The 20,526-nt window shown below is 56.7% G+C and overlaps 7 protein-coding genes across 7 annotated transcripts; 4 read left to right on the top strand and 3 right to left on the bottom strand.

Moving 5' to 3' along the window:
• Nucleotides 1-553: 553 nt before the first annotated feature.
• Nucleotides 554-1,899, top strand: B0I36DRAFT_354313 (uncharacterized protein; the record flags this gene model as incomplete). Its single annotated transcript, XM_046157300.1, has 2 exons — nt 554-657; nt 729-1,899. 2 exons carry the CDS (start codon nt 554-556, stop codon nt 1,897-1,899), a joined length of 1,275 nt encoding a protein of 424 aa, XP_046006255.1.
• A 1,876-nt stretch (nt 1,900-3,775) lies between these two features.
• B0I36DRAFT_435410 (carbon-oxygen lyase-like protein) lies at nt 3,776-5,912 on the top strand. Its single transcript, XM_046162761.1, has 3 exons — nt 3,776-5,046; nt 5,117-5,498; nt 5,583-5,912. The coding sequence occupies exons 1-3, from the start codon at nt 3,833-3,835 to the stop codon at nt 5,610-5,612; spliced, it is 1,626 nt and encodes a 541-aa protein (XP_046006256.1). The 5' UTR covers nt 3,776-3,832; the 3' UTR covers nt 5,613-5,912.
• Nucleotides 5,913-9,875: 3,963 nt separating this feature from the next.
• B0I36DRAFT_377409 (uncharacterized protein) lies at nt 9,876-11,340 on the top strand (the record flags this gene model as incomplete). Its single annotated transcript, XM_046160557.1, has 3 exons — nt 9,876-10,850; nt 10,928-11,053; nt 11,116-11,340. 3 exons carry the CDS (start codon nt 9,876-9,878, stop codon nt 11,338-11,340), a joined length of 1,326 nt encoding a protein of 441 aa, XP_046006257.1.
• A 704-nt stretch (nt 11,341-12,044) lies between these two features.
• On the bottom strand, nt 12,045-14,099 carry B0I36DRAFT_368047 (heterokaryon incompatibility protein-domain-containing protein; the record flags this gene model as incomplete). Its single annotated transcript, XM_046159551.1, has 3 exons — nt 12,045-12,874; nt 12,937-13,821; nt 13,871-14,099. The coding sequence occupies 3 exons, from the start codon at nt 14,097-14,099 to the stop codon at nt 12,045-12,047; spliced, it is 1,944 nt and encodes a 647-aa protein (XP_046006258.1).
• A 1,040-nt stretch (nt 14,100-15,139) lies between these two features.
• Nucleotides 15,140-16,912, bottom strand: B0I36DRAFT_368048 (uncharacterized protein; the record flags this gene model as incomplete). Its single annotated transcript, XM_046159552.1, has 2 exons — nt 15,140-15,970; nt 16,817-16,912. The coding sequence occupies 2 exons, from the start codon at nt 16,910-16,912 to the stop codon at nt 15,140-15,142; spliced, it is 927 nt and encodes a 308-aa protein (XP_046006259.1).
• A 320-nt stretch (nt 16,913-17,232) lies between these two features.
• B0I36DRAFT_368049 (uncharacterized protein) lies at nt 17,233-18,300 on the top strand (the record flags this gene model as incomplete). The annotated part of the gene is made up of 1 exon (XM_046159553.1): nt 17,233-18,300. The coding sequence occupies one exon, from the start codon at nt 17,233-17,235 to the stop codon at nt 18,298-18,300; it is 1,068 nt and encodes a 355-aa protein (XP_046006260.1).
• B0I36DRAFT_335134 (uncharacterized protein) lies at nt 18,297-20,245 on the bottom strand. Its single transcript, XM_046155425.1, has one exon. The coding sequence runs from the start codon at nt 20,239-20,241 to the stop codon at nt 18,418-18,420; it is 1,824 nt and encodes a 607-aa protein (XP_046006261.1). The 5' UTR covers nt 20,242-20,245; the 3' UTR covers nt 18,297-18,417.
• Between the last annotated feature and the right edge of the window lie 281 nt (nt 20,246-20,526).

Here is a 20,526-nt window from a genome sequence, read left to right on the forward strand (position 1 = left end):
TCGTGGGTGCGGAACGCTTGGCTGACACAGGGCTGACAGCGGGTGCGATGCCCCATACAAAGCACGGCATCTTCCGACGATCCTGGGCAAGATGAACCCGCCGGTGGGATCTCTCGCCTGATAGTGTCAGCACAGCCGCTGTCATCCTGGTCGCGCCGGGCCGTGGGGCGTTGCGGATGGTCAACCCAACCGGAAATATGCCCGCCTTGGGAACCTCGACGAGGCTGCAGCTCGCACTGAGACCCAATCATGAGCCTGGCATGCAGGCAGCTTTTCCATATCCAGAGCCGGCCATACCTCAGTGGAGCGACTGGCGGCTAAGCTGGTTATTCATAGCCTTTTGGGGGCCGTGCTTGTGCATACAGCTCAGCTCATCCCAATACACTGACTGGGGTGCTTGGCAATATTTAATATGCACAGGGCTACTCCCCCAACCACGCATGGCAGGCTCCGATCCACTGGCCCATTATCGCATCACACTGGTATAAACTGCGAGGACCCTGAAGCTCGTCGCTGGGCGGATCAAGACATCATACAAGCAAAGTTCCTGGACATGACGTTTGGGAAGCCATGGCTCGCCGTGGTGGTGCTGGCCGTGGGCGTGGCTCAGGCAACACCAACCACCAACTTTGATCAGTTCTTTCCCGACTGGAACGAGTAAGTTGGGATCTTCCAGGGCGGCGTTCAAGAACCGCCCGAGTCTGCTCTTGGCTAACAGAGCGAATCAGAATGCTCCAGGGGATCCTCCGAGACAACTGCTCGGCCGAGTACGCCGTGTACAAGACTGGCGAGCGGGAGCCCGGCGCGCCGCTGTCCTCGCTCATCACCCCCGTCATCAACTGCATCCTCGAGACAATGCCCGAGTTCAGGAAGGCTGAGCTGAGCGCCAGCGCCGTCATCCTCGGCCTGCTACCGACCATGCTTCAGACCCTCGGGAGCACGCCTGCCGAGACCGCCCTGCTCTCGCTCCGGCGGCCCGTCCTCGCCTTCCTTCTCGCCCTGGGCAGCCCTTCCGTGGCCACGATGAAGACCAGCGAGTTCATGACTACAATCCAGGACCTCGTCGAGAAGGGGGACACGCGGCCGACAACCATTTCCACATTCCGATGGCGCTATGTGACGAGCAAGTGGCGCGTGGCCATGAGCGTGGCCGAGTATCTGGTCACCATGGTCGCCGTCGCAAACGTCGTCTACCTCGCCTACCAGCTAGGGTTCCACGCGATTGTCATGTTTGCTCCCGAGACCATCTTCATGCTCCCGCTATGGACGTTCATATGCGTCGTCATACATATGGGAGGCGTCCTTATCTTGTACCTCAAGCTGCGCATCGACCGCAAAGCGCCTAAGCACGATGATCAACCCCGACAACGCGGGCACGAAATGTACAATCCAGAGCCTTACCGGGGCATTGGCGAGCAGCAGCAGCAGCAGCAGCAGTCCCACTCGACGGCCTCTGAGCCTTTGGTACTCGGCATACTGCGCCGACGTACCACGGGTCTAAGCCAAGAGGTCACGCCCGCGGCGTTCCAAGAACCCAAGCGGCTGAGGTGGCGAAAGCAGACACTCTTTGCCAACTTCCTGATCTGGCTTTTATCCTTCGGCACCCTGGTGAACCTGGTGTTCGGAAGCATGATCTTCTCGTCTCTGCTCTTTTTCAGCGTCCGGGAAGTGCTGCTGATAGTCACACGCTACGTGGCCAGCACGCTGATATGCAGGGCGATTGTGCGGTTAGAGCTGTCCGGGATGAAGCAGAGTACTTACTACGACCCAACCGAAGAGGACGAGGGCGAGCAGCATATGCTGGGAGGCGGGACTGTATCCGAGATGATTCCTTTGAAGAATTCGCAGCATCACCACGTCGGAGAGACGAGCGGTTCATCCTTAGGGGTTATGCAATGAGATTGTCTGGTTAGCTTTCCAACCTTGTCAGTGCAGTATGCCCGGGTTTATCTAGCAGAGTATAATCAGCTTTAGAGCCTAGAGCTTAATGTGCTGATTTGACGCCTTGATCAATCGTGAATTCCCCTTGTGCCTCCATACCTCTACTGCTACTTGGGAACAGAGATGGCCAAGGTGGAAGCTTGACCATATACTTGTTACCGCGTTCTCCCAGACCATGGTTACCATACTTGTTAAAAACGGTGCGAAGAAGCATCCGCGGCCCTGCATCTACTCAAGCAGCTCAGTGCTTCTCTAGTGCTGCGAGATCCGTGCTGCGATGGTTGTCCGCTAAGCACCCAGATCAGCTCAATCTGTCCCTTTGACTCGCCCGTGCCGGCGACAGCGGCCTCAAAACCACGTCATCCGGCTCAGTGGATCAGCTAGCACGCGTTGTGGGAAGGCGCTCTCAGGTCATGCTACCAATCGACACCGACGCTCAGGCCGCTTGTGCGCCTGGCGTGAGTTATGCACCCCAAGTGGACAGTATGCTGCTACTGGTCTTGGTCCACGAGCCGATGCTTGATCAATCTGAGCTTATCTATCCCCTATCGGTTGTGATGAAGCTGGTCCTGGTGACGAAGCGACGGTCCGAGGCAGATGTTGAGGTGGGAGACTCGTGATATGTGCGCCCATTTGCTTGCGACCTGCCCACGCGTCGACGCAGGCGACCTTGAATCCCGGATCTTGTCCTAATCACGCCACTCGAGATCGTGCACGATGTATTTGTGCCCTGAGCTGCTTCCCCTGGATGAGATGGCCCTTCGCCGTATTCCGCGAGATCGAACCACAATCATCTAACTGGATGCGTGGTTGGCACTATCAGTTGTGCTGGCTAGTGCGTCCGAGTCCGCCTGTCAGATGTCATGGTTTGTCTTCAACAACGAAGTGACGAGGACGAAGATGTCGACCTACGATGGGCAGCGTACGCCGAAATCGAGAGGAGACGCGCTTTGTGATTTGTGCGCATGCCCGGCAATCGTGATGGTCCTGGATGCAACCCAAGCCTGTTCCTGACATTCCTGATTGGGACGCTGCTCGGCAATTCAGATGTCAGCCATGATGCACCCAAGTTTGTGCGGGGAAGACCACACACGACTACTTTATGCATGGGCAACTGCTGATTTGGGCTTGCCCGGGGATACTTGCAGTGCCTGGCACTTCCCGCTCCCTTTCGTTATGCGGAACGAGCCTCTCCGTCGCGGTGTGGGTGCGGAGCACGGCGCCCACCCACGTGCGCCGCTGTGGCCCTTGCCCTTGCAGCCGCTGGAGCATTGTCCACGGTCTTGATAAGGGCGAGTTGCGGTGCTGCTTGGTGGGAAATTACCAGGGGGTGGGGACCTGGGTTAGTACCAGGTCCGGTCCAGTGTTTCCTTTTGATTCGGCACGTCCATAAGCATCCGCCCGGGATTATCACCATATCCTTGGGTTACTGAGCCTACAGAGTTGTCCGGCGCCAAGTTGCAGCAAAGCTTGTCTCAATGACCGCTCTGGATGGCTCAGCAACGCTATTCTGAGGGCCATATGGGGACAAGACGCCACCTGCAACGTCGTTCCAGTGCCGCTGTACCCCTCAAGGCCGTGCCGCTTTCTAGAGATGAAAGCAGGGTTGCGAGTGGGGTTGCATAACGAAAAGCTTCCCTGTCGAGGAAGGCCAGGGAGCCATAGACTTGGCAGCACGAGGCAGGAATCGTCCCGAGCCGATGTCACGGCCGGAAAAAAACAAGATCCGATGGCCCATGATCGACACTCGCCTAGCAGGGGTGCTTGTCAGGTACTGATATAACATTGCCTACTCCCATCTCGCCTTGAATCTTGCCTTCCCCCATTGCGGGCAGACTTGTCGAACGACGACGTCTAACCATAAGCTCTGTCATCGGAGGACACCGCCGCGATGCTGCTCCAAGTGCTGCTGACAACCCTCCTCGCCTGCGTGGCGCAGGTCTGGGCCATCACCGTGTCGACCACTTCGGCCTCGTATGTGATCGACGCCCAGAGCGAGAACGCCTTTGTCGTTACCATCAGCCGCAGCACGTGCGACATCACCTCGCTGCGGTACCGTGGCATCGAGTATCAGTACTCTGGCCAGTTCAGCCACATTGGCTCGGGCCTCGGCAGTGGAACCGCAGTTTCCTACTCAACGAGCCCTTCTGGCAACACCGTCATCGTCCGCTGCGGCCAGACGGGTAATGGCTTCAACCTGGCGCACTACATGGTCCTGCGCCACGCGGAGCCTACCATATACATGGGCACGCAGACCAACGCGGAGCCCAGCATCGGCGAGCTGCGCTACATCTTCCGCCTGACCGGCCTCTTCAGCTCGTACCCGTTCGGTGACGCCTCCAACACCGTCGGCAGCACATCTGCCGTCGAGGGTAGCGATGTCTACATCGTCAATGGCCAGACGCGCTCCAAGTTCTACTCGTCCGAGCGCTTCATCGACGACCGCGTCTACTGCTCGACCGACAGCGGCGCCACCGTCCATGCCTGCTTTGTCCGCCCCAACCACCAGGCCACAGAGAAGAGTTCTGGCGGCCCCTTCTTCCGCGACATCAACACCAACCCGAACGGTGCCTACACCTCTCTCACCTACTACATGAACTCGGGCCACGTCCAGACCGAGGCCTTCCGCCAGGGCTTCCACGGCCCGTATGTCTTCACCATGACTCGCAGCGGCATCCCCAGTGCTGGATCATTCGACCTCTCCTGGTTCGACAGCCTAGGCCTCCAGGGCTATGTCCCGATCAGCGGCAACCGCGGCTACGTGTCCGGCACTGCCTCTGGCGTCTCGACGGCATTCCCCATTGTCGTGCACTGGTTCAATAGCGGCTTTCAGTTCTGGACCTACGCGAGCTCCAACGGCGCCTTTGGGTCCCCTCCCATGCCTGCAGGCACCTACACCATGAACCTGTACCAGGACGAGCTGCTTGCCGCTACAGCCAGCGTCTCTGTCACTGCTGGGAGGACCACGAGCCAGAACATCGCCGCCACCAATCCAATCATCACCCAGACACGCACAAAGATCTTCCAGCTGGGCGACTACGATGGCCAGCCCACAGGCTTCCGCAACGCCGCCAACCAGCTCCGCATGCACCCATCAGACACCCGGTTCGTTTTCCGGCCCAGTTAAAGTGCCCCATGACTGTATCGACTGACCCGATCATTTTACTCCGTTTAGCATGGCGAGCTGGACGCCCGGCACTGTCCCGTCCAACCAGCCCGGCACCTGGCCAATGGCAATTTTCAAGAACGTCAACAACGGGCAGAAGATCTCCTTCTCGCTTTCCAGCGCCCTAGCCCGGGCGACCACGCTCCGCATCGCCACAACGCTCTCCTTTGCGGGCGGCAGACCCCAGGCCTCCGTCAATGGCTTCACCTGCCCTGCGCCGAGCGCGCCGCCCAAGATCGACAGCCGGGGCGTCACACGCGTCGCGTACCGCGGCAACGGCGAGGTGTATACCTGCACCGTCCCCGCGGGTACACTTGTCGCCGGTGCCAACACGGTGACAATCAACGTCATCTCCGGCAGCGACGGGGCTACCTTTCTGAGTCCCAATGTGGTGAGTTTTTGTCTTGGCCCTCAGCATATGTCGAGATGGCCGTGGATGGGTCGTGAAGTGGGGCTAACAGAGATTCGACTCCAGGTCTTTGATGCTATTGAGCTCTTCTACTGAGGCAGGGTCGAGATTGCCAAACTTTGCTCGATTCCCGGGTTGATTTCGCGCGCTCCGTGTTATTCTTCCGTAGCGTCGTATACATATTCGCAGACACAAATGTTCTCTCCATTCGTTGTACATAAGTTCAAGCCACGCAATGCGTACAAATCAACCACACAATCATGTTCTTCGACCCTGCCTATACTTGTTACAGAACTTGGCAACGCTTTCATAGACATGAGGGCAGATTTAATAGCGTGGAACTGGCGGCTGTTGATGCTCGTGACTACAAAGCACTGCCGGGGAATAACCATACAGAGTTCGTGAAGCGACGTCATCTGATCGAGCTCCGCATTTGGGAATGCTCTCGGGCTAGACCTTCCTTCAGGCTCTGTCTGTATCATGATCCAAAAACTAGCTGTAACCTTGCTCGCGGGGCCGGCAGGGACAGCCGGCGCCACAAATTCTGACACAAGTCAGTGCCATGTGGGCGTGTGCGGGTGTGCGGATCAGAAGGCGGGACACGTGCTGGCGGCCAGGGGAGGGGGGAGGGGGGGACTTACAGAACTCTGTGCATTTCCGGAGAGCACATCTCTTAGCTGAAGACCAGGCTCGCCGTTTTGTGATCAGCCGTCGGCTCTTCGAAGTCGTTGTCGACTTGGCGCTTGGCTTGCAGGCACAGTTTGGTTTTATTGAGCGAGGAGCGTGCCTGTCTAAAAGTCTTGCCTCCGACATGCCCTGTTGATCATTGAGCGGCGGCCAACACCTGGACTGCCCTTGGCCTTGGAGATGGGGCAGCTGCCAAAGAAGATTTGGATCGTCAGTGCCAAAATAGCGACGGCCTGGGATCAAGCTTGCACCGAGTCGAAAGTCTGGATGCTGGCAACAGGCTTGGCTGTCTTGGCCAAGGTCTTGGCAAATCTTCGCAGGGCGATCAATTCCATTAGTTGAGTGCTTCGCACCGAGGTTGTTTCTCCTGTCTGTCATGAAAGCAACCTGAGATTGGACACCTTTCGGCTGATGCGAACAGGGCGCAGCTAGACGGTTTGGCTCACCTGTTGCCATGTTACAATCGAGATGAGCGCAACCTTTATGCTCACGACACGCTCTTCTGCTCACAGTAGCATCTTTACTGATGTGCTGCAGCGTGCACGCCGGACGAGGCGTCCCGTGCTTTGAGACATCATGGTTCGCCTTTCTTGCGCGCCATGTCTCAGAAGGTCTATTCTCCTGGCATAAAGCCAGTTGGTTAAGCAAGCTTCTTGCCGATTGCGGGTCTTGGCAGCCATCATCATTCTCCCGAGTCCCGCAGGTGACGGCATAGCTTATTGTTATAATCCTGGTGATCGCCTCATGCACATTGCTGCCATGCACGACTCGAGCCCCCTCAAGGGCTCACATTTGAGCGCCCATGGCAATTTAGGGCGGCCTTTGAGGATGCCCAGTGTCAGTTATAAGCTTTGGGCGGTCTGTGCTGCATGCCTTTATGAGCGCAGCTTGGCCCTCCTTGGCCGAGAAAGGGCAGTCCACCATGTCGTCACTGACACTAACGACGAAGGGGCATTCAGCTTTTACCACGGCTGCCATGGACATGGACGGAAAGGGAATGATTGCCGATTCGTCATGACGCACAAGAATAGTCTCCAATACCTTAATGCATGGGCGACGAGAAGGAGCAGGCCACGAGTAAGCATGCCGGCACATGCGCTGCCATCAAAAACCCTGAGCTGCGTCGGTGCCTGCTGATCTCGTGGGATCCTCTCTATTTCCTCCCATCTTGCTGGTGTTCTGCTTAGCGGTGGTATTGAACCTCTACTCTCGACCTTGTTCACCGTCGTCAGGTCGCCCTCCTGCCAACATTTCTTTACTTTAACTCTACAGACGTTCCAGGGGACTCCCTCAGACATCATCATGAAGCTTCTCTATGCTGTCGGTTTGATTGGTTTGGCCCAGGCCATACCTGGCGGGACACCGCCGCCTCCGCCACGAGCTCTGCACAAGGTGTACGATCTGCACCCACGGGAGCACATGGTGGCAGAGTCGGACATCGAACGTCGCGCCGAGCCCAACGACGCGGGCGCAGCAGGTATACTCGAGACGATGGAGATGACCATCGGCCTCATGGGGACCTCGATCCGCGCCAATGCGGCCTTGATCAGTCAGTATTTCCAGCCTCCCACCGCCGAAGCTCCATGCCGGAGTCTACGACGGGCGCGTGCCGAGGAACAGCGACTGACACTTTACCAACAGGGCAGACAGCCAGTACTATCACCAACACCACCGCAGGCCCAGGCACAAACCAGCTGCTGCTTACCGGCGAACACCTGATGGAGTCTGGCGTGCACGGCATGACAACGTCGATCCAGCACGCCATCGCACATATAGGGGTGACCACGGGTGCAACCGACTCGGGACTGCTTGGAGCCACGCGGGGTCTGAATCAGCGAGACATCAACGCGCTGGCCACGAGCCTCCAGGAGCTGACCAGCCTGCTCGGCCTGATCCGCGACACCATCACCATCACGATCGCCGGGCTCGCGCCGCCAGTCCGGCAGGTCCTGCGCCCGGACGTCAACTCGCTCGAGGCCAGCCTGGGCCCGCTGCTGCAGCCGATCCGTGTGCTCATCGTCTCCATCATCAACCTCAACAAGAACAACCCGGACATCAACACCACTCTGCTCAACGGCGTGCCCGAGAGTCTCGAGTCGATCCTGGATGCCATGGTGAACAACATCCCTTGAAAGCGCATGAAGGACAGGCACGCCCTATTCGCCGCGTAAATCTGAAGGGGAGAGACACATGGGGGGAGGACTTAATTTTTCACAGACTGTGTAATCCATGGCGGCATAGGGATGAAGTATGGTGGCGTATAGGCTGGCTGGCATCTGAGCACAGGATGGATGGCCAGATAGTGCGGTCCGTCTGCGCATGTTTATACACGCATTCTGATATAGTATTAGTGAGGCTAATAACAAGCTGGCGAATAACCCGTCTGAGAGAATTAAATGCTCTTGCGTGGTGCGGCTAGAGCAAGAGTCTGAGTGCGACAACATGGGCGTGCGTGATGGGCTCCGGACACAGGTGGGGGACAAAAAAAAGAAACAAGCTCGAGGCACGTGTGGCGGAGTGGCTTGCAGACTGTTGCGTTTATCTGCACGTCCTGCCGATCAGCCATGCCCTGGATAAAAGAGTTGCTAGACAGCTCCCAGTGCCTGGCGATGCAGTATGGATGCACCAAGAGCTCATGCCTCCGCGATATCGTAGCAAAGATCATAGCAGCGCTACTGAGCTTGGGGGTTGAGACCTCGTGGGCGGCTCTGCAGGCAGGCGGTATGAGCCGGCACTGGCTGAGCGGCCGCACGTTGGGTAACTTTATCGCGCACGCTAACTATGTCGACGTCCGGTTCAAGGGGCTCTTGGCCCGTCTGTCCTTCCACCGCCTGTTCCGGAGCATCCGGACTTGCTGCGTGCTGGTGTCCTGCGACAAGTGGCACACATCAACCACGTCGCTCGAAGAGTGTCGCAGAGAGCGATGGGAAGCGAGCAAGTCCAGACAGATCAAGGAAAGTGACAAGCTCTCTCAAAAGAAGCTTGGCTTGGCCAGCAGCCCGACTACCTGGCGCTTGGAGGCCCATATTAATGCACGAGTGCGAGCGAATCTCGGGACCTTGCCGGGGTGCAAGCACCCTGAACAAAAAGGGGGCCGCTAATAGTTATGGGCGAGACCCTGTGACAGTACAGGGCATATTTTACACCACCTCCCTATAAACTGACCAAGGATGCATCCTGGAATTCCCACGAGCTGCCATGGCGTGGAATTACATGCAGAAACCAGATGACAGCTGCATGCTCTCGTAGCCCTTGGCATTGCATTGCACAGTGCACCTCGGCTGACTTTAACTCGCGGAGCGCAGCTTACTGCATTGCGTGCTGGCTGGAGCCTGGGCCGTGCCAATTGAGCCCCTGACGCACCCACATGTGTGCACCAGCCGAACCCCTTTCTGGCACATGAGCAGGCAGCCTAATCATCCGGACCGATCCACTCTGGGGACATCGGTGAGGCTAGCCGCGTGTGTTGCTAAGGTTTTCTTCGCCTGACCTGGTCACAGCTCTGGTTGTGCCGATTCCAGCGGCGGGACCTACCTTGCCCTGGCTGGACTGGCACTACTACGAAGCTTTGTGCCTGCTCACTCCACCCCGCGGCAGCACCTTCACTCACTCGTCCTATCCCGGAGTAGGTCAGTAAAACACAAGAGCGTGGAACCAACAGCACTGCTCGCCATGGACAAGGAGATCTTCTTCGATCCCAAGCTCACCCGGGACGACCGGCTCGTCCTCGAGAGCCTGGCCCAGGACATCCGGGTTCAGGAGAGCCGCCGCAACACCAAGAGCTCAGCGGCAACATCAAAGGCGGCCAAGCCCACAGGCAGCGATGAAGAGGCCCTGGTGGCCCTCATGGAGAGCACCAACACCCCTGGGACCGCCGACTTTGAGCCCACCGTCTTCACGAGCTGGGACTATGCCGACATTGACTGGAAGAAGCCCTTCAACGCCTGGGTGCTCGCCCCCTATGTCCGCGTCGCGCGCGGCATCGTCCGCAAGGAGACGGACGTGGTCATGCTCACGCACATTCTGCTCTACTTCACGACATCGGTGCCCAGCGCGCTAGCCCTCTTCTTCTGGCACTTCAGCTGGCTGCACGGCATTGCCCACTTTGTCATGCAGGCAACCTTTGTCGGCACGTACACGCTCATGATGCACCAGCACATTCACATGCGCGGCGTGCTGGCCAAGCGGTGGGCCCTGTTCGACGGCCTGTTTCCGTACATTACGGATCCGCTGATGGGCCACACCTGGAACACGTACTACTATCACCACGTGAAGCATCACCACATTGAGGGCAACGGGCCCAACGACCTCTCGTCAACCCTCCGCTTCCAGCGCGACAGCCTCCCGCACTTCCTCATGTACCTGGGCCGGTTCTACTTCTTCATCTGGTTCGATCTGCCCTTGTACTTTATGCGCACACGCAAGTATGTTCTTGCGGGCAAGGCGTTCTTCTGGGAGATGGCCAACTACTCCTTCTTTGTGACGCTGTTCCGCATCAACCCCAGGGCGACCTTTTGCGTGTTCCTCATGCCGTTCTTCCTGATGCGGCTGGGTCTGATGGTGGGCAACTGGGCGCAGCACGCTTTTGTCGACCACGATGAGCCGGACTCGGATTATCGCTCGAGCATCACCCTGGTTGATGTCCAGGTAGGTCGCCGTGTTTACCTAGCCACGTCCTGTGGACGACCCGAAAATGAGACCTGATGACTGACCACCTCGGACAGAGCAACCGCCACTCTTACAACGACGGTTACCACACCTCGCACCACCTCAACCCGCTGCGGCACTGGCGCGACCACCCCAAGTCCTTCCTCAAGGGCAAGGAGCAGTACGCCACACAGGGTGCCCTGGTAAGTTGTTTTTTCCGCTCAGTAGTCTCCCCTCCATATGCTAACAACGCGAAATGGCAAAGGTCTTCCACAACATCGACTACATGGTCCTCACGGTCCGCCTGCTCATGAAGGACTACAAGACGCTCGCGAAGTGTCTGGTGCCCATCGGAGCCGAGCAGATTGCCATGACCATGGACGAGCGTGCGGCGTTTCTGAAAGATCACACGCGGCAGTTCACCGAGGAGGAGATTGCCCGCAAGTTCAACGTCAAGGGCGGCGCTTCCGCAACAACGATGGCGAAATGATCTAGCGAAAGGACGGCGGGAAAGTGGCAACTAATGTGTATCATACACGTCGCATTGTGGGGTAATCAAGCGTGGGTTGGTCTTGCATAGCTGGAATAGACTGGCGTTTTTATCGTTCTCGAGGGAAAATGGGGCTTTGTAGATGGAGTGTGCGAGTACTGCTACGTGATGCTCGAGATTTTACGTATCGCACGCTGACTTCATCTAATCAAGCTGACAGTGGCAAAGTGAGCTGCCGTAAATTTATCTCTAACGGGACATGCTTGGAAGTGCTGGGGACACCACAGTAACCAAAATCAATGATTGAGCCCCGAAAGTTGCCGCTTTTGAATGCAACGTCGCTTCGAAGGTCTTCCATATGAGTTCAAGCTACCGGAGATCTGATCTGTCCTCTATCCTTCTCTTTAGCAAGAGAGACCCTGACAGACCGGCACGTTTGACTCGTGGCGCGGCAGCCACCAAACTCATGCTCGTCGTGGTACCAATCATCTGCCCCTGAAAGGGATATCACGCGGCGGAGAAGTGCTCCAGCGGGAAGATCCCGTCTCAGCAGCCCACCCAGACTGCCGCCCCTCATCCGTCTGCAGACGCAACCCGAGCTCGGCAGCTGCAGCATCGAGAGCAGCAACTTCGATTTCCTATACATATATATCGGTCAGGCCACGAGCTTGGTTTGCATCAACGAGGAGCTAGAGAAGGTCTTTCTAAGGATTACTCACGTCCAGGTGCAGGTCGTACACGGTATTTCCCAGGAATGTCACGGGCTCTATCCCAGCGATCAACTCGCTGTGCGCGCCCACGCTCGCGACAGACGATGTCTCCGCGTCATGGCAGAGCCGCTGCATGCCCCGGAGGAGACTGCCCATCTGGCGACGTTGCCTCTGCTGGGACTGGCTCGAAACGGGGGACGACGTGTCGTCGCTCACCGTGGAAAACCGGGACTCGTGCCAGAGTACATGGTTTGGGGCAAAAGGTAGTGCCTGCAGTTCCTGGACGATATTGAAAGGAAGCCTTGCGCCGTTACTGCTCGTGCCAGAAGCACTCGGGACCGATGGGGTGGGGGCGTAAACAATCTCGCTGTCCACTTGGTTCTGCAGCTCCGGGGGCCTCAGTATCTTACACCACGGGGTGCCACTATGTTTGCCATGATGCTCGGCAGAGGCGGAGCCAGGAGCAGTTGCTTTGTATCTTCGGCCCCAGACAAGAATGTAGTATGGGCCGTCAACACCGCCAGTTCGAGCACGAGCCGCCTCGTTGATGGTAAGGAGCATGACACCCAGCCATTCTGACTTGTTGTGGTCGTCGAACAGGTATCGGGAGTCCCGTTCATGGACCGAGCTGTTTGAAGAGATAAGGAAATCCCCGTCGGCTTTTGGGGCTGTCGAGACGACGGTATATCGCCTCTGCACGTGATCGCTGGGCCTGAAGCGGACGACCATGCTGCCCATGGATGAGTGGTCAGGTAAAGGATGATCATCCGGCATTTCGATGACTATGCGGGTGCTGATGGCGTGGGTCAAGTCCCAGTTGTCGACTGCCGGATGGAGCATTTGTCAGCGAAGCGAACGTCCGAAGGACGTGCGTTATTGCACTTACTGGAGTTCTGATTATCTATCGTCCTCGAGCTGTACGAGATAAGTGTGCCGTTCCGTCGAACGACGAGGAGGCGCTTCCCGTCCGCATATTCAACCACCTTGAAGCGCTCAGACTGCTTGTCGATACGCTGAACAACGAGGGCTGGCCGACCAAGGTGGTCATCCTCGTCCAACGAGCAGTTGAGAATGGCCAGAAAGTTGGCCGCCTGGCCAGCAACCCTGCCTGCCGAGGTACACGTGCAGAGGAGGACATCGAGTGCGAGATCGCCGTCGGAGAAGCTGATGGCAGACTTTCGGTACTGGTGCGAGATTGACACATCGCCTTTGAAGTGTCTTGGGCCTGGAGACAGCAGGGACGGCCACGTGTGCACCAGGATCGACTGGTCCCCCGAACGCCGCATGATTTCCTCCTGCAGTCGCATGAATGCTCGCTGCCCTCCTTCCCCGTAAAGCAGGGGCATGTTGACGCCGAAGATGCCCATGAGACAGTAGGCGAGGTCTTCTTCGCGAGTCGTCTCGCGAGACTTAGCCCAGGACATGCGCTTGGCGATGCTGGTCGTGTGCAGTATGTGTAGTGCAGCCATCTCCTCCATGTGTCGATATCGATCCGTCAGCAGAGTCCCAGGGATCTGGGTGATCTTGCTGATCCTGGCTGCAAGAAAGCCTCTCGTTCCCAGAAAGTTCCACGTCTTGCCATAAAACTTGACCGTCTTAGGGGCGATTAGCTCCTGAAGCGTCCATCCCCTCTCGAACCACTTGGACTTGCTCAGTCCTAGCTCTGTGAGGACGCCAAAGAGATAGGCATAACAGACATCGGCCAAACTGTACCAGCTGTACATGGAGTTGATGGCCTCCGACAACTCAGCGCTGCTCGACTTGTCAATACCTGCCATATCGTTAGCTGGATACTCGGATGGTCCTGCGGGCTTTCTCACAGCAGTTGTCTATCCATATGTACTCGTAGCCATCGGCCCGCGCGAGGGCACAGGCCTGTAGGACCTTGGAGGCGTGCTTCTTGGTCTTCCAAGATTCTTTCTTGTCCGGGTTGACGAGGTCGCTGTAGAGCAGCTCCCGCTTATCCCAAACGTGTGACAGGATGGCATATTTGGTAGAGCCAGGGGCCTTGTCCTCGAGGCGGTGTCTTGAGGTGTGAAGCAGGCGCATGGGAGTTGGCTTTGCGGTTGTCGCAAGTCGTGAGGGGTTTGAGGGCGGCTGGGTCGTGGTGAGCGGAACATTGAGACCCGAGCCTGGCTTATGCGGATGCTGAGGGGGGCCGGGTAGGGAACCCGCCTCATCCTCACTGAATCCCCCGCTGTGACAGGGATTCCAAAGGGCGATGTTTCTAGTGGGGTGAAATGCACTCTAATACCATTTTTCTGAAAGACCCGAAGTGCAGACTCGCCGAACGAGGTAGTGGCTGTCTTCTTTTGTCTTCAGGTGTCGCACAGACTTACAATACCGTGCAGCGAGAAGCATGTTCGCTCTCTTCACCTGCGTTGCGCAGCATGTCAAGTGCAATTGAGCCCAGACACTCCGCACAGCACTGCAAAGTTGGTTGGATCTGTGCCGTGCCACTCCGGAAGTCGACGCTGCCAAAGTCTTTCTGGGCGACAAGGACGACCGTGCCAGTGGCATATCTGATTACGCGGCAGTGGGAAGACGGGCTTTGCTACAAAACAGCATCCCTGGAGATGGGTGTCTCGGTCATGTGGACGTTGGTTCTTCAGGCTGGATCACGGCCCAGAGATCCCTCATGCCAGCATTCTTGGTTGCTACAACCGAGCGCAACATAATTGAATTTAGAATGGGTGCACGCTGAGGCTCTTTTTGGGCTGTCGTGCTTATCTTTATGGAATATTCCCTCACTGCATTATATTCGTTTGCTACTCTCTTTATGGTACACCTGTTTGCTACTCTGGATCGTCCCATAATGAGGGCGCTAGCTGATAGTCAATGTGATTCATGTCGTATAGCACAAATCATGAACATGCTTGTAAATGCTTGCTATGTATGAAGAGACGAAGTATATGAATTCTGCCATGGTATAATTGCTTATTTCCATCTCAAATCGTCTGTTCGCGATTTCCAAAAAGATGACAAGTAGTTCCTGTTCCACCATATCAATGCTTTTTGCACGCCACGGCCTACACCGAGCGGTGTGCAGCATACCTGGTAACGCCGAACAGGTTAAAGGTTGGAAGCGCTTACGAGAGAGCACATGCAAGGGCAGAGGAGAAACAGCTGACGGCGACATCGACAGCACCTCCAATGACGCCTTGAAGTCCTTCCTCAAGAGCACTACCAACGACGTCCTGTGCGGTCTCTGAGTTGACACATGAACCACATGCGTCCGCCGGGCAGGTGATAGTATACTCGAGCATTCCCTGCATATTGTCGTTCGCGTAGTAGACCATCTTGACATGAGCAGGGAGGAAGGTGGTGATCTCTCTGTGCGGTTGCCACACCTGGTGACATGGGCGCCCCATGTTCTCCACTGGACAGGGAGACCATTGGCCGTCGTCTTTCTCCTCCACATAAACAAACTTTTTGTTTTGGCTTATAACCTTGAGAGATTTACGCAGACCGTCCATCTGAAGCCGTGACGCAGCGTTGCATTCGAATTGGATTTTGCAATCGCTATTAGGGATATCGTACTCGATCTCTTTGCAGTTGCCGCCGCCTCTCGGGTTCTCGTCGAGGGATTTCGTGAGCAGTCCGTAGATCTTGTCGTTGACATCAACGTTGTGGCGAAGCCTAGTCTGGTCGTTGCTAATGCTCACGTCGAGCACCGGCGAAAAGAGCTCGTGCGCATTCCTGTTGCACACGAATGCCGAGTCGCAAACAGGGCCGTTCCAAACCTGTGCCGCGCCCTTGCGCTTGTAAGGCCAGCAATAGAAATGCAATGGGTCTCCGTTCGAGTCCTTGCCATTGGAGCTCCGAAGTGTACCTGCCGGCTGTCCAGGAACGGCGCCTTTCCCATCGAGATCGATCCTCCAGACGAAATTGTCTCCAAGATCGATCTCATCGATGATGTCCTCTGATTTCCACCCAATATAGTCGTTGAAGTTTTGAATTCCAGGCAGGGTGTTTCTGTACCTTCCTCAGCATGGTCTGAGTATAAGGACAGCATACCATGGGGTAAGTCAGGTAGCAGTCGAATGTCTAGTAGGGGCCCGTATTATTGCAAACCTAATTCTTGAGGAGTTAAGTTCCTCCTCGTTCGCGACACGCAATCGGATCAAGAGCCGCGATTAGCCAACGGCAAGGTCAAAATCGGATTGTCAATAGTGAAATTCGGGGACATGGAGGCAAAGATGGAGGAAGTAGAGTGAGAAAGTGGGGAAGCATAGGAAGAAACTTCACGGGATCGAGTCTGCAATGGATGCATTTCGCAGCAGTCAGAGCGATATTCAGTGATAGGAGGTCTGGTACGGAAGGTTGGGAAGCTAAGTCTATCAATCCCCAGGATAAGACAGGCAGGCGGAAGGGGAAAAGCGGGAACGGTGGCTGGCGCCGAGTTTGTGGAGGCCATGTAGGATCTATTCCAATGAACGCAGGCTCTGTCGCTGCACTGCCGTGCCAATCGCTTAGTTCTTGACTTTCCCAATGCCTGCCTCCAGGAATATGGATCTGCTTCTAAGTTCCAGCCAGGTGGTACGGGCACCATGCTATAGTACTGATACTTGCTGTGAGAAGGTGAACGCTACTTCCCTGGTGATGTTGCCGGTGTCATTATAGTGGGTTGAAGTTAAAGGGCTATAGCTGCGCCGTTGAAGTTGAATTCCGAGAAAAGGTGTGCCGTCACCAGTGAGCCGAGAAGTTGGGTTGTCGAACTATGAGCTTATCCCGCGAAGCTCAAGTATGTAATAGGTAACGCGAACCTTGCGGCGTGCGGCGTCGTGGCGGTGCATGTAGTTGTTGAGGGTCAGGGGGGCTTGCAAACCGTCATAGCCCTGAGCGTACTGAAATGTCCGCATGGTGTTGAGGCTGGCGCAGCGCTGCGTAGCTCGGTCGTTATCGCAGGGTCCTGGCTGTCCTTATATTGGAGTCGGCCATTTGTAGCAACCTTCCCAGATGGAGAGTATGCGGGTCTGGAGTTGTGGACGCAAGGATGCCAGCCAAGATTTCTAGATTCGGGAACGACGAGCGGGCAATGAGTCACTTCGCCAGGCACGACAGTGTGATGGCCTTGCCTAAGCTGCAACAAAAGGCCGTTGGAAGCTCGTGACTGCTCCCTCCGCTGTTATGCAGCTCACCATTGTCTGGCATGTCAGTTTTTCCACCATCCTCCGCAACCATGTATCCACCGTGTGATCATGACGACCGGGCCTCCGTGGCGAGTAGTGACGGCCATGGTCTCTCCTTCTTAGACCTCCCAGGGGAGATTCGGAACCAGATCTACACCATACTCCTCTGGCGCAGAGACGACATGGAGAGACGTATCGTCCCCGTGCTCAAGCCGCCCAAAAAGTACACGCCAGTGGCCAGACAGCTGCAAGCACGCGAGGAGAAGCAAGGCGCGCGGCTGCGCCCGCGATGGGGTCACACGATCCTGACCACTCCTCCAGGCCGCTTCGCGAGGACGTGCAGGCAGGTCTACCGCGAGTTCGCGCCCATGCTGTACTCGTCGCACACGATCGTCCTGCACGCCGGGCGTGGCGGGCTGGGCGGCGTACAGCCGCGGTGCTGGACGTACTCGCCCTCAGAGAGCCATGACCGTGACTCGCCCCTGGAATACCTGAGGCGCGCGGTCCGGAACAACACGCCGGCAGATCTGCCGCGCCCGCTGCAGCACTGCGCCTCGCTGAGCATCACGGTCGTCACGCCCGTCAATGCGGCGGTGCACAGGGCGTGGCTCGACGCGTTCGACTTCCTCGCGGGCGACGCGAAGAGGCTGAGACACCTCCGCGTCACCTTTGCGCACGACAAGGACCGTGAGCAGTGCCGCTTCCGCCGGACGAATAGCAGGTCGACTCATGACGTTGACGTGTCGGGCGGCTGCTGCATCGAGCTCGCGAAAGACGTGGCGCTGGCACAGAGGCTCGGCAGGCTTCGCAGGCTCGAGAGGCTCGAGATACGGGGGGTGTACGAGGATGTATGGCCAGCTGTACTGGATAAACATATTGTTCATTATGGCAATGGGGGTGGGCGTAATAGTGATAGTCATGACGATGATGGCGACATTGGCGATGTACCAAGACTGGCAGTGCACCTTGTCGGGTTTCTATGCACGCTATGGGACGCCGACCATGGCGGCACGGACGGCGGGTCTCGCGAAACCAAGCTCATACGTGTGGACTATCGTAGGGAGCGCAGGCATCAAGCAGCGTGCAAGTTGTCACGAGATCAAACACGAACTTTGTAGAGTCTTGGGCTGTATTCTGCTATGAGGCCGCACGACATCGCCAAGAACGGTGCCACCAGATGAGCTTACAAAGGCTACGTAGGGTTTGTCGTAATAAACGCAGGTTCTCGGGCCCGACTACCGTGGCCTTCGCCAAATCTTACACGTCCCCGGCACGATCCTCGGGGGATATGGCTCAACCGGTAACCTCCAGCCAGGCGGCACAGGCACCATGCCATGATACTGGTCCTTGAGACTTTCATAGGCATCGCTCATCTCCGGACGCACTCGTATTTTCTTACAAGGCAAAAGGCATCGCCCAGCTTCACTCGTGCGGTGTTTCCGGATGTACAACGTGTGCTTTGGCCCCAGAACCAACTTGAAAAAGTCTTCCGAACTGGCTTGGATTTCGTACTTGTACGGCGTCCGGACCAGGAGCCATTCAAGCGCGGGCAGTTGCTGTTCCGCAGTATTCAGCAGTCGCTCGATTGCTTTGTCATGGGGACGTCTATCCCTCCCGATAGCCATCGACGTCCAGAACCATCGCAGGCTAGGGGGCAGAAGTCGCGTGACGTCCGGCGCTGTCTTCCAATCACCGGAAGCGTCTAGGCTGCCCGAACCGTGAGCGTCTGGAGCAGGACCGGCGTCGATCCTGCCAATAAGCCGGTGAAGTGGCAGGCGAAGCTGGACCAGATCCTCCATTGATCCTCGGAGGGATCCCAGAGTGCCAAAGTCCTCCTCTTCCAACCGCCGGTCTCTGTCGTAGCTCTGCTCAAGCTCGAGACGACTGAGATGACGGCCGAACTGGCGTAGTATTGGTCCGTACGGGTTGAAATTATGGCGACAACGTCGCTCGTCATCTAGAAAGTGGATAGCCAAGGTCTCGAGACTGTCAAACGTGCGCAGAATGTCAACAAGCCCACGCGAGGGATGTATATCTGTGCTTCGAAGCTCAAGATGTTTCATGCGTGGTCGTGATCCGTATGGAGGAAACGGTAGTCTGTTATTCTCGGCTCGGTCGTAGTGATGGTGCTCGCCGGAACCATCGTCATGAGCGTCTGGCAGCAACGCATCCCTAGGCTTTCCGAGGGAGGCATATTCCGCCTTCGTACCCCAGAAAAGTCCTCTTGTCGAGAATCTCTCCAGATCGGGAAAGAAAAGCATGGAAGGGATGCTGCTATCGTCGAGGAACATGAGATATTGGAAACGCACCTCATCCCAGGTGCCGATATTGAGCTTGATGGCACGGAGTGTGGACAGAGGGACGAGATCTGTGCAAACGCCCTCATCATCGGCCAGAAATGGCGGCTGATCAGCTGCGTCCATCAACGGTGCGCCTCCATGACGCGCCTCGGGCTGGAGACCCTTGTGAACCCATATTTTTCCCTCCTTTGACGCCATGATTGCTTTCGCGCACGCCGTGAAGATTAGTGGCAGCACAGTCCGTGTTTCCCGAGAGGGAAGTACAAAGTCCAATGTCTCGACGTCACGTGCGACGAGGATGATGAAAGCCAGCACTAGCCCATCCAGATGGCTCTGTAGGTACTGCTTGTCCATCATCAGCTCCTCGATGAACCTGAAGAACTCTGGCGAGTACCACTCGTGCGTGAAACATTGCCTGTAGTAAGCTTTGCGGACATCTCGAACTGACTGCACACACGACCAGTATTGGACGTCTCGGATTATAGTACAAAGCTCTGGGCGCCGGCGTAGCGTGTGAATGATGCAGTTGACGCCGTCGGCTTTGAATGCATCGGCGTACAAGCCGCGGTACATCAGAGGCAAGGCAATACGGCGGAAAGCTTGTGAGACTTTGCACAGCTGTTTGAGCTCCAGGTATTGGGAGATGTCTTCATCATATTCCACTTGGCTGCCATACCAGTCATGTCTGCCGGGCAGTGGTCTGAAGTAGAGGAAGATCTGAAGCAGCAACTCGTCTGGGAGCTTAGTTATCGTAGCCATGATGTGGGCGAACGTGTATGAAAGTTGAGCCACCAGACGAAAAATCCTATTCTACGTACGAGGGACCTAGGCGGGTAATATGCAAAAGGACGGAGCTAGGTTAGGCAACAGCCCGTTGGGGTTTGGTCCAATCACCGCCGGCAGCGATAGGGGCTTTGCTCTCGGCGGAGGGAGTGCGGAGAGAGGGGACAGCCAGGAGCAAGGTCAGGGGTAAGGATGGCATGCATCCCTGTCGCACTGGCGCTTGTGTTCCCCGCCCATCCTCACGTCTCTGACTACATCGCC

The sequence above is a fragment of the Microdochium trichocladiopsis genome (genome assembly GCF_020744255.1).
Source record: "Microdochium trichocladiopsis strain MPI-CAGE-CH-0230 chromosome Unknown B0I36scaffold_11, whole genome shotgun sequence".
In the NCBI taxonomy this organism is placed as follows: Eukaryota; Fungi; Ascomycota; class Sordariomycetes; order Xylariales; family Microdochiaceae; genus Microdochium; species Microdochium trichocladiopsis.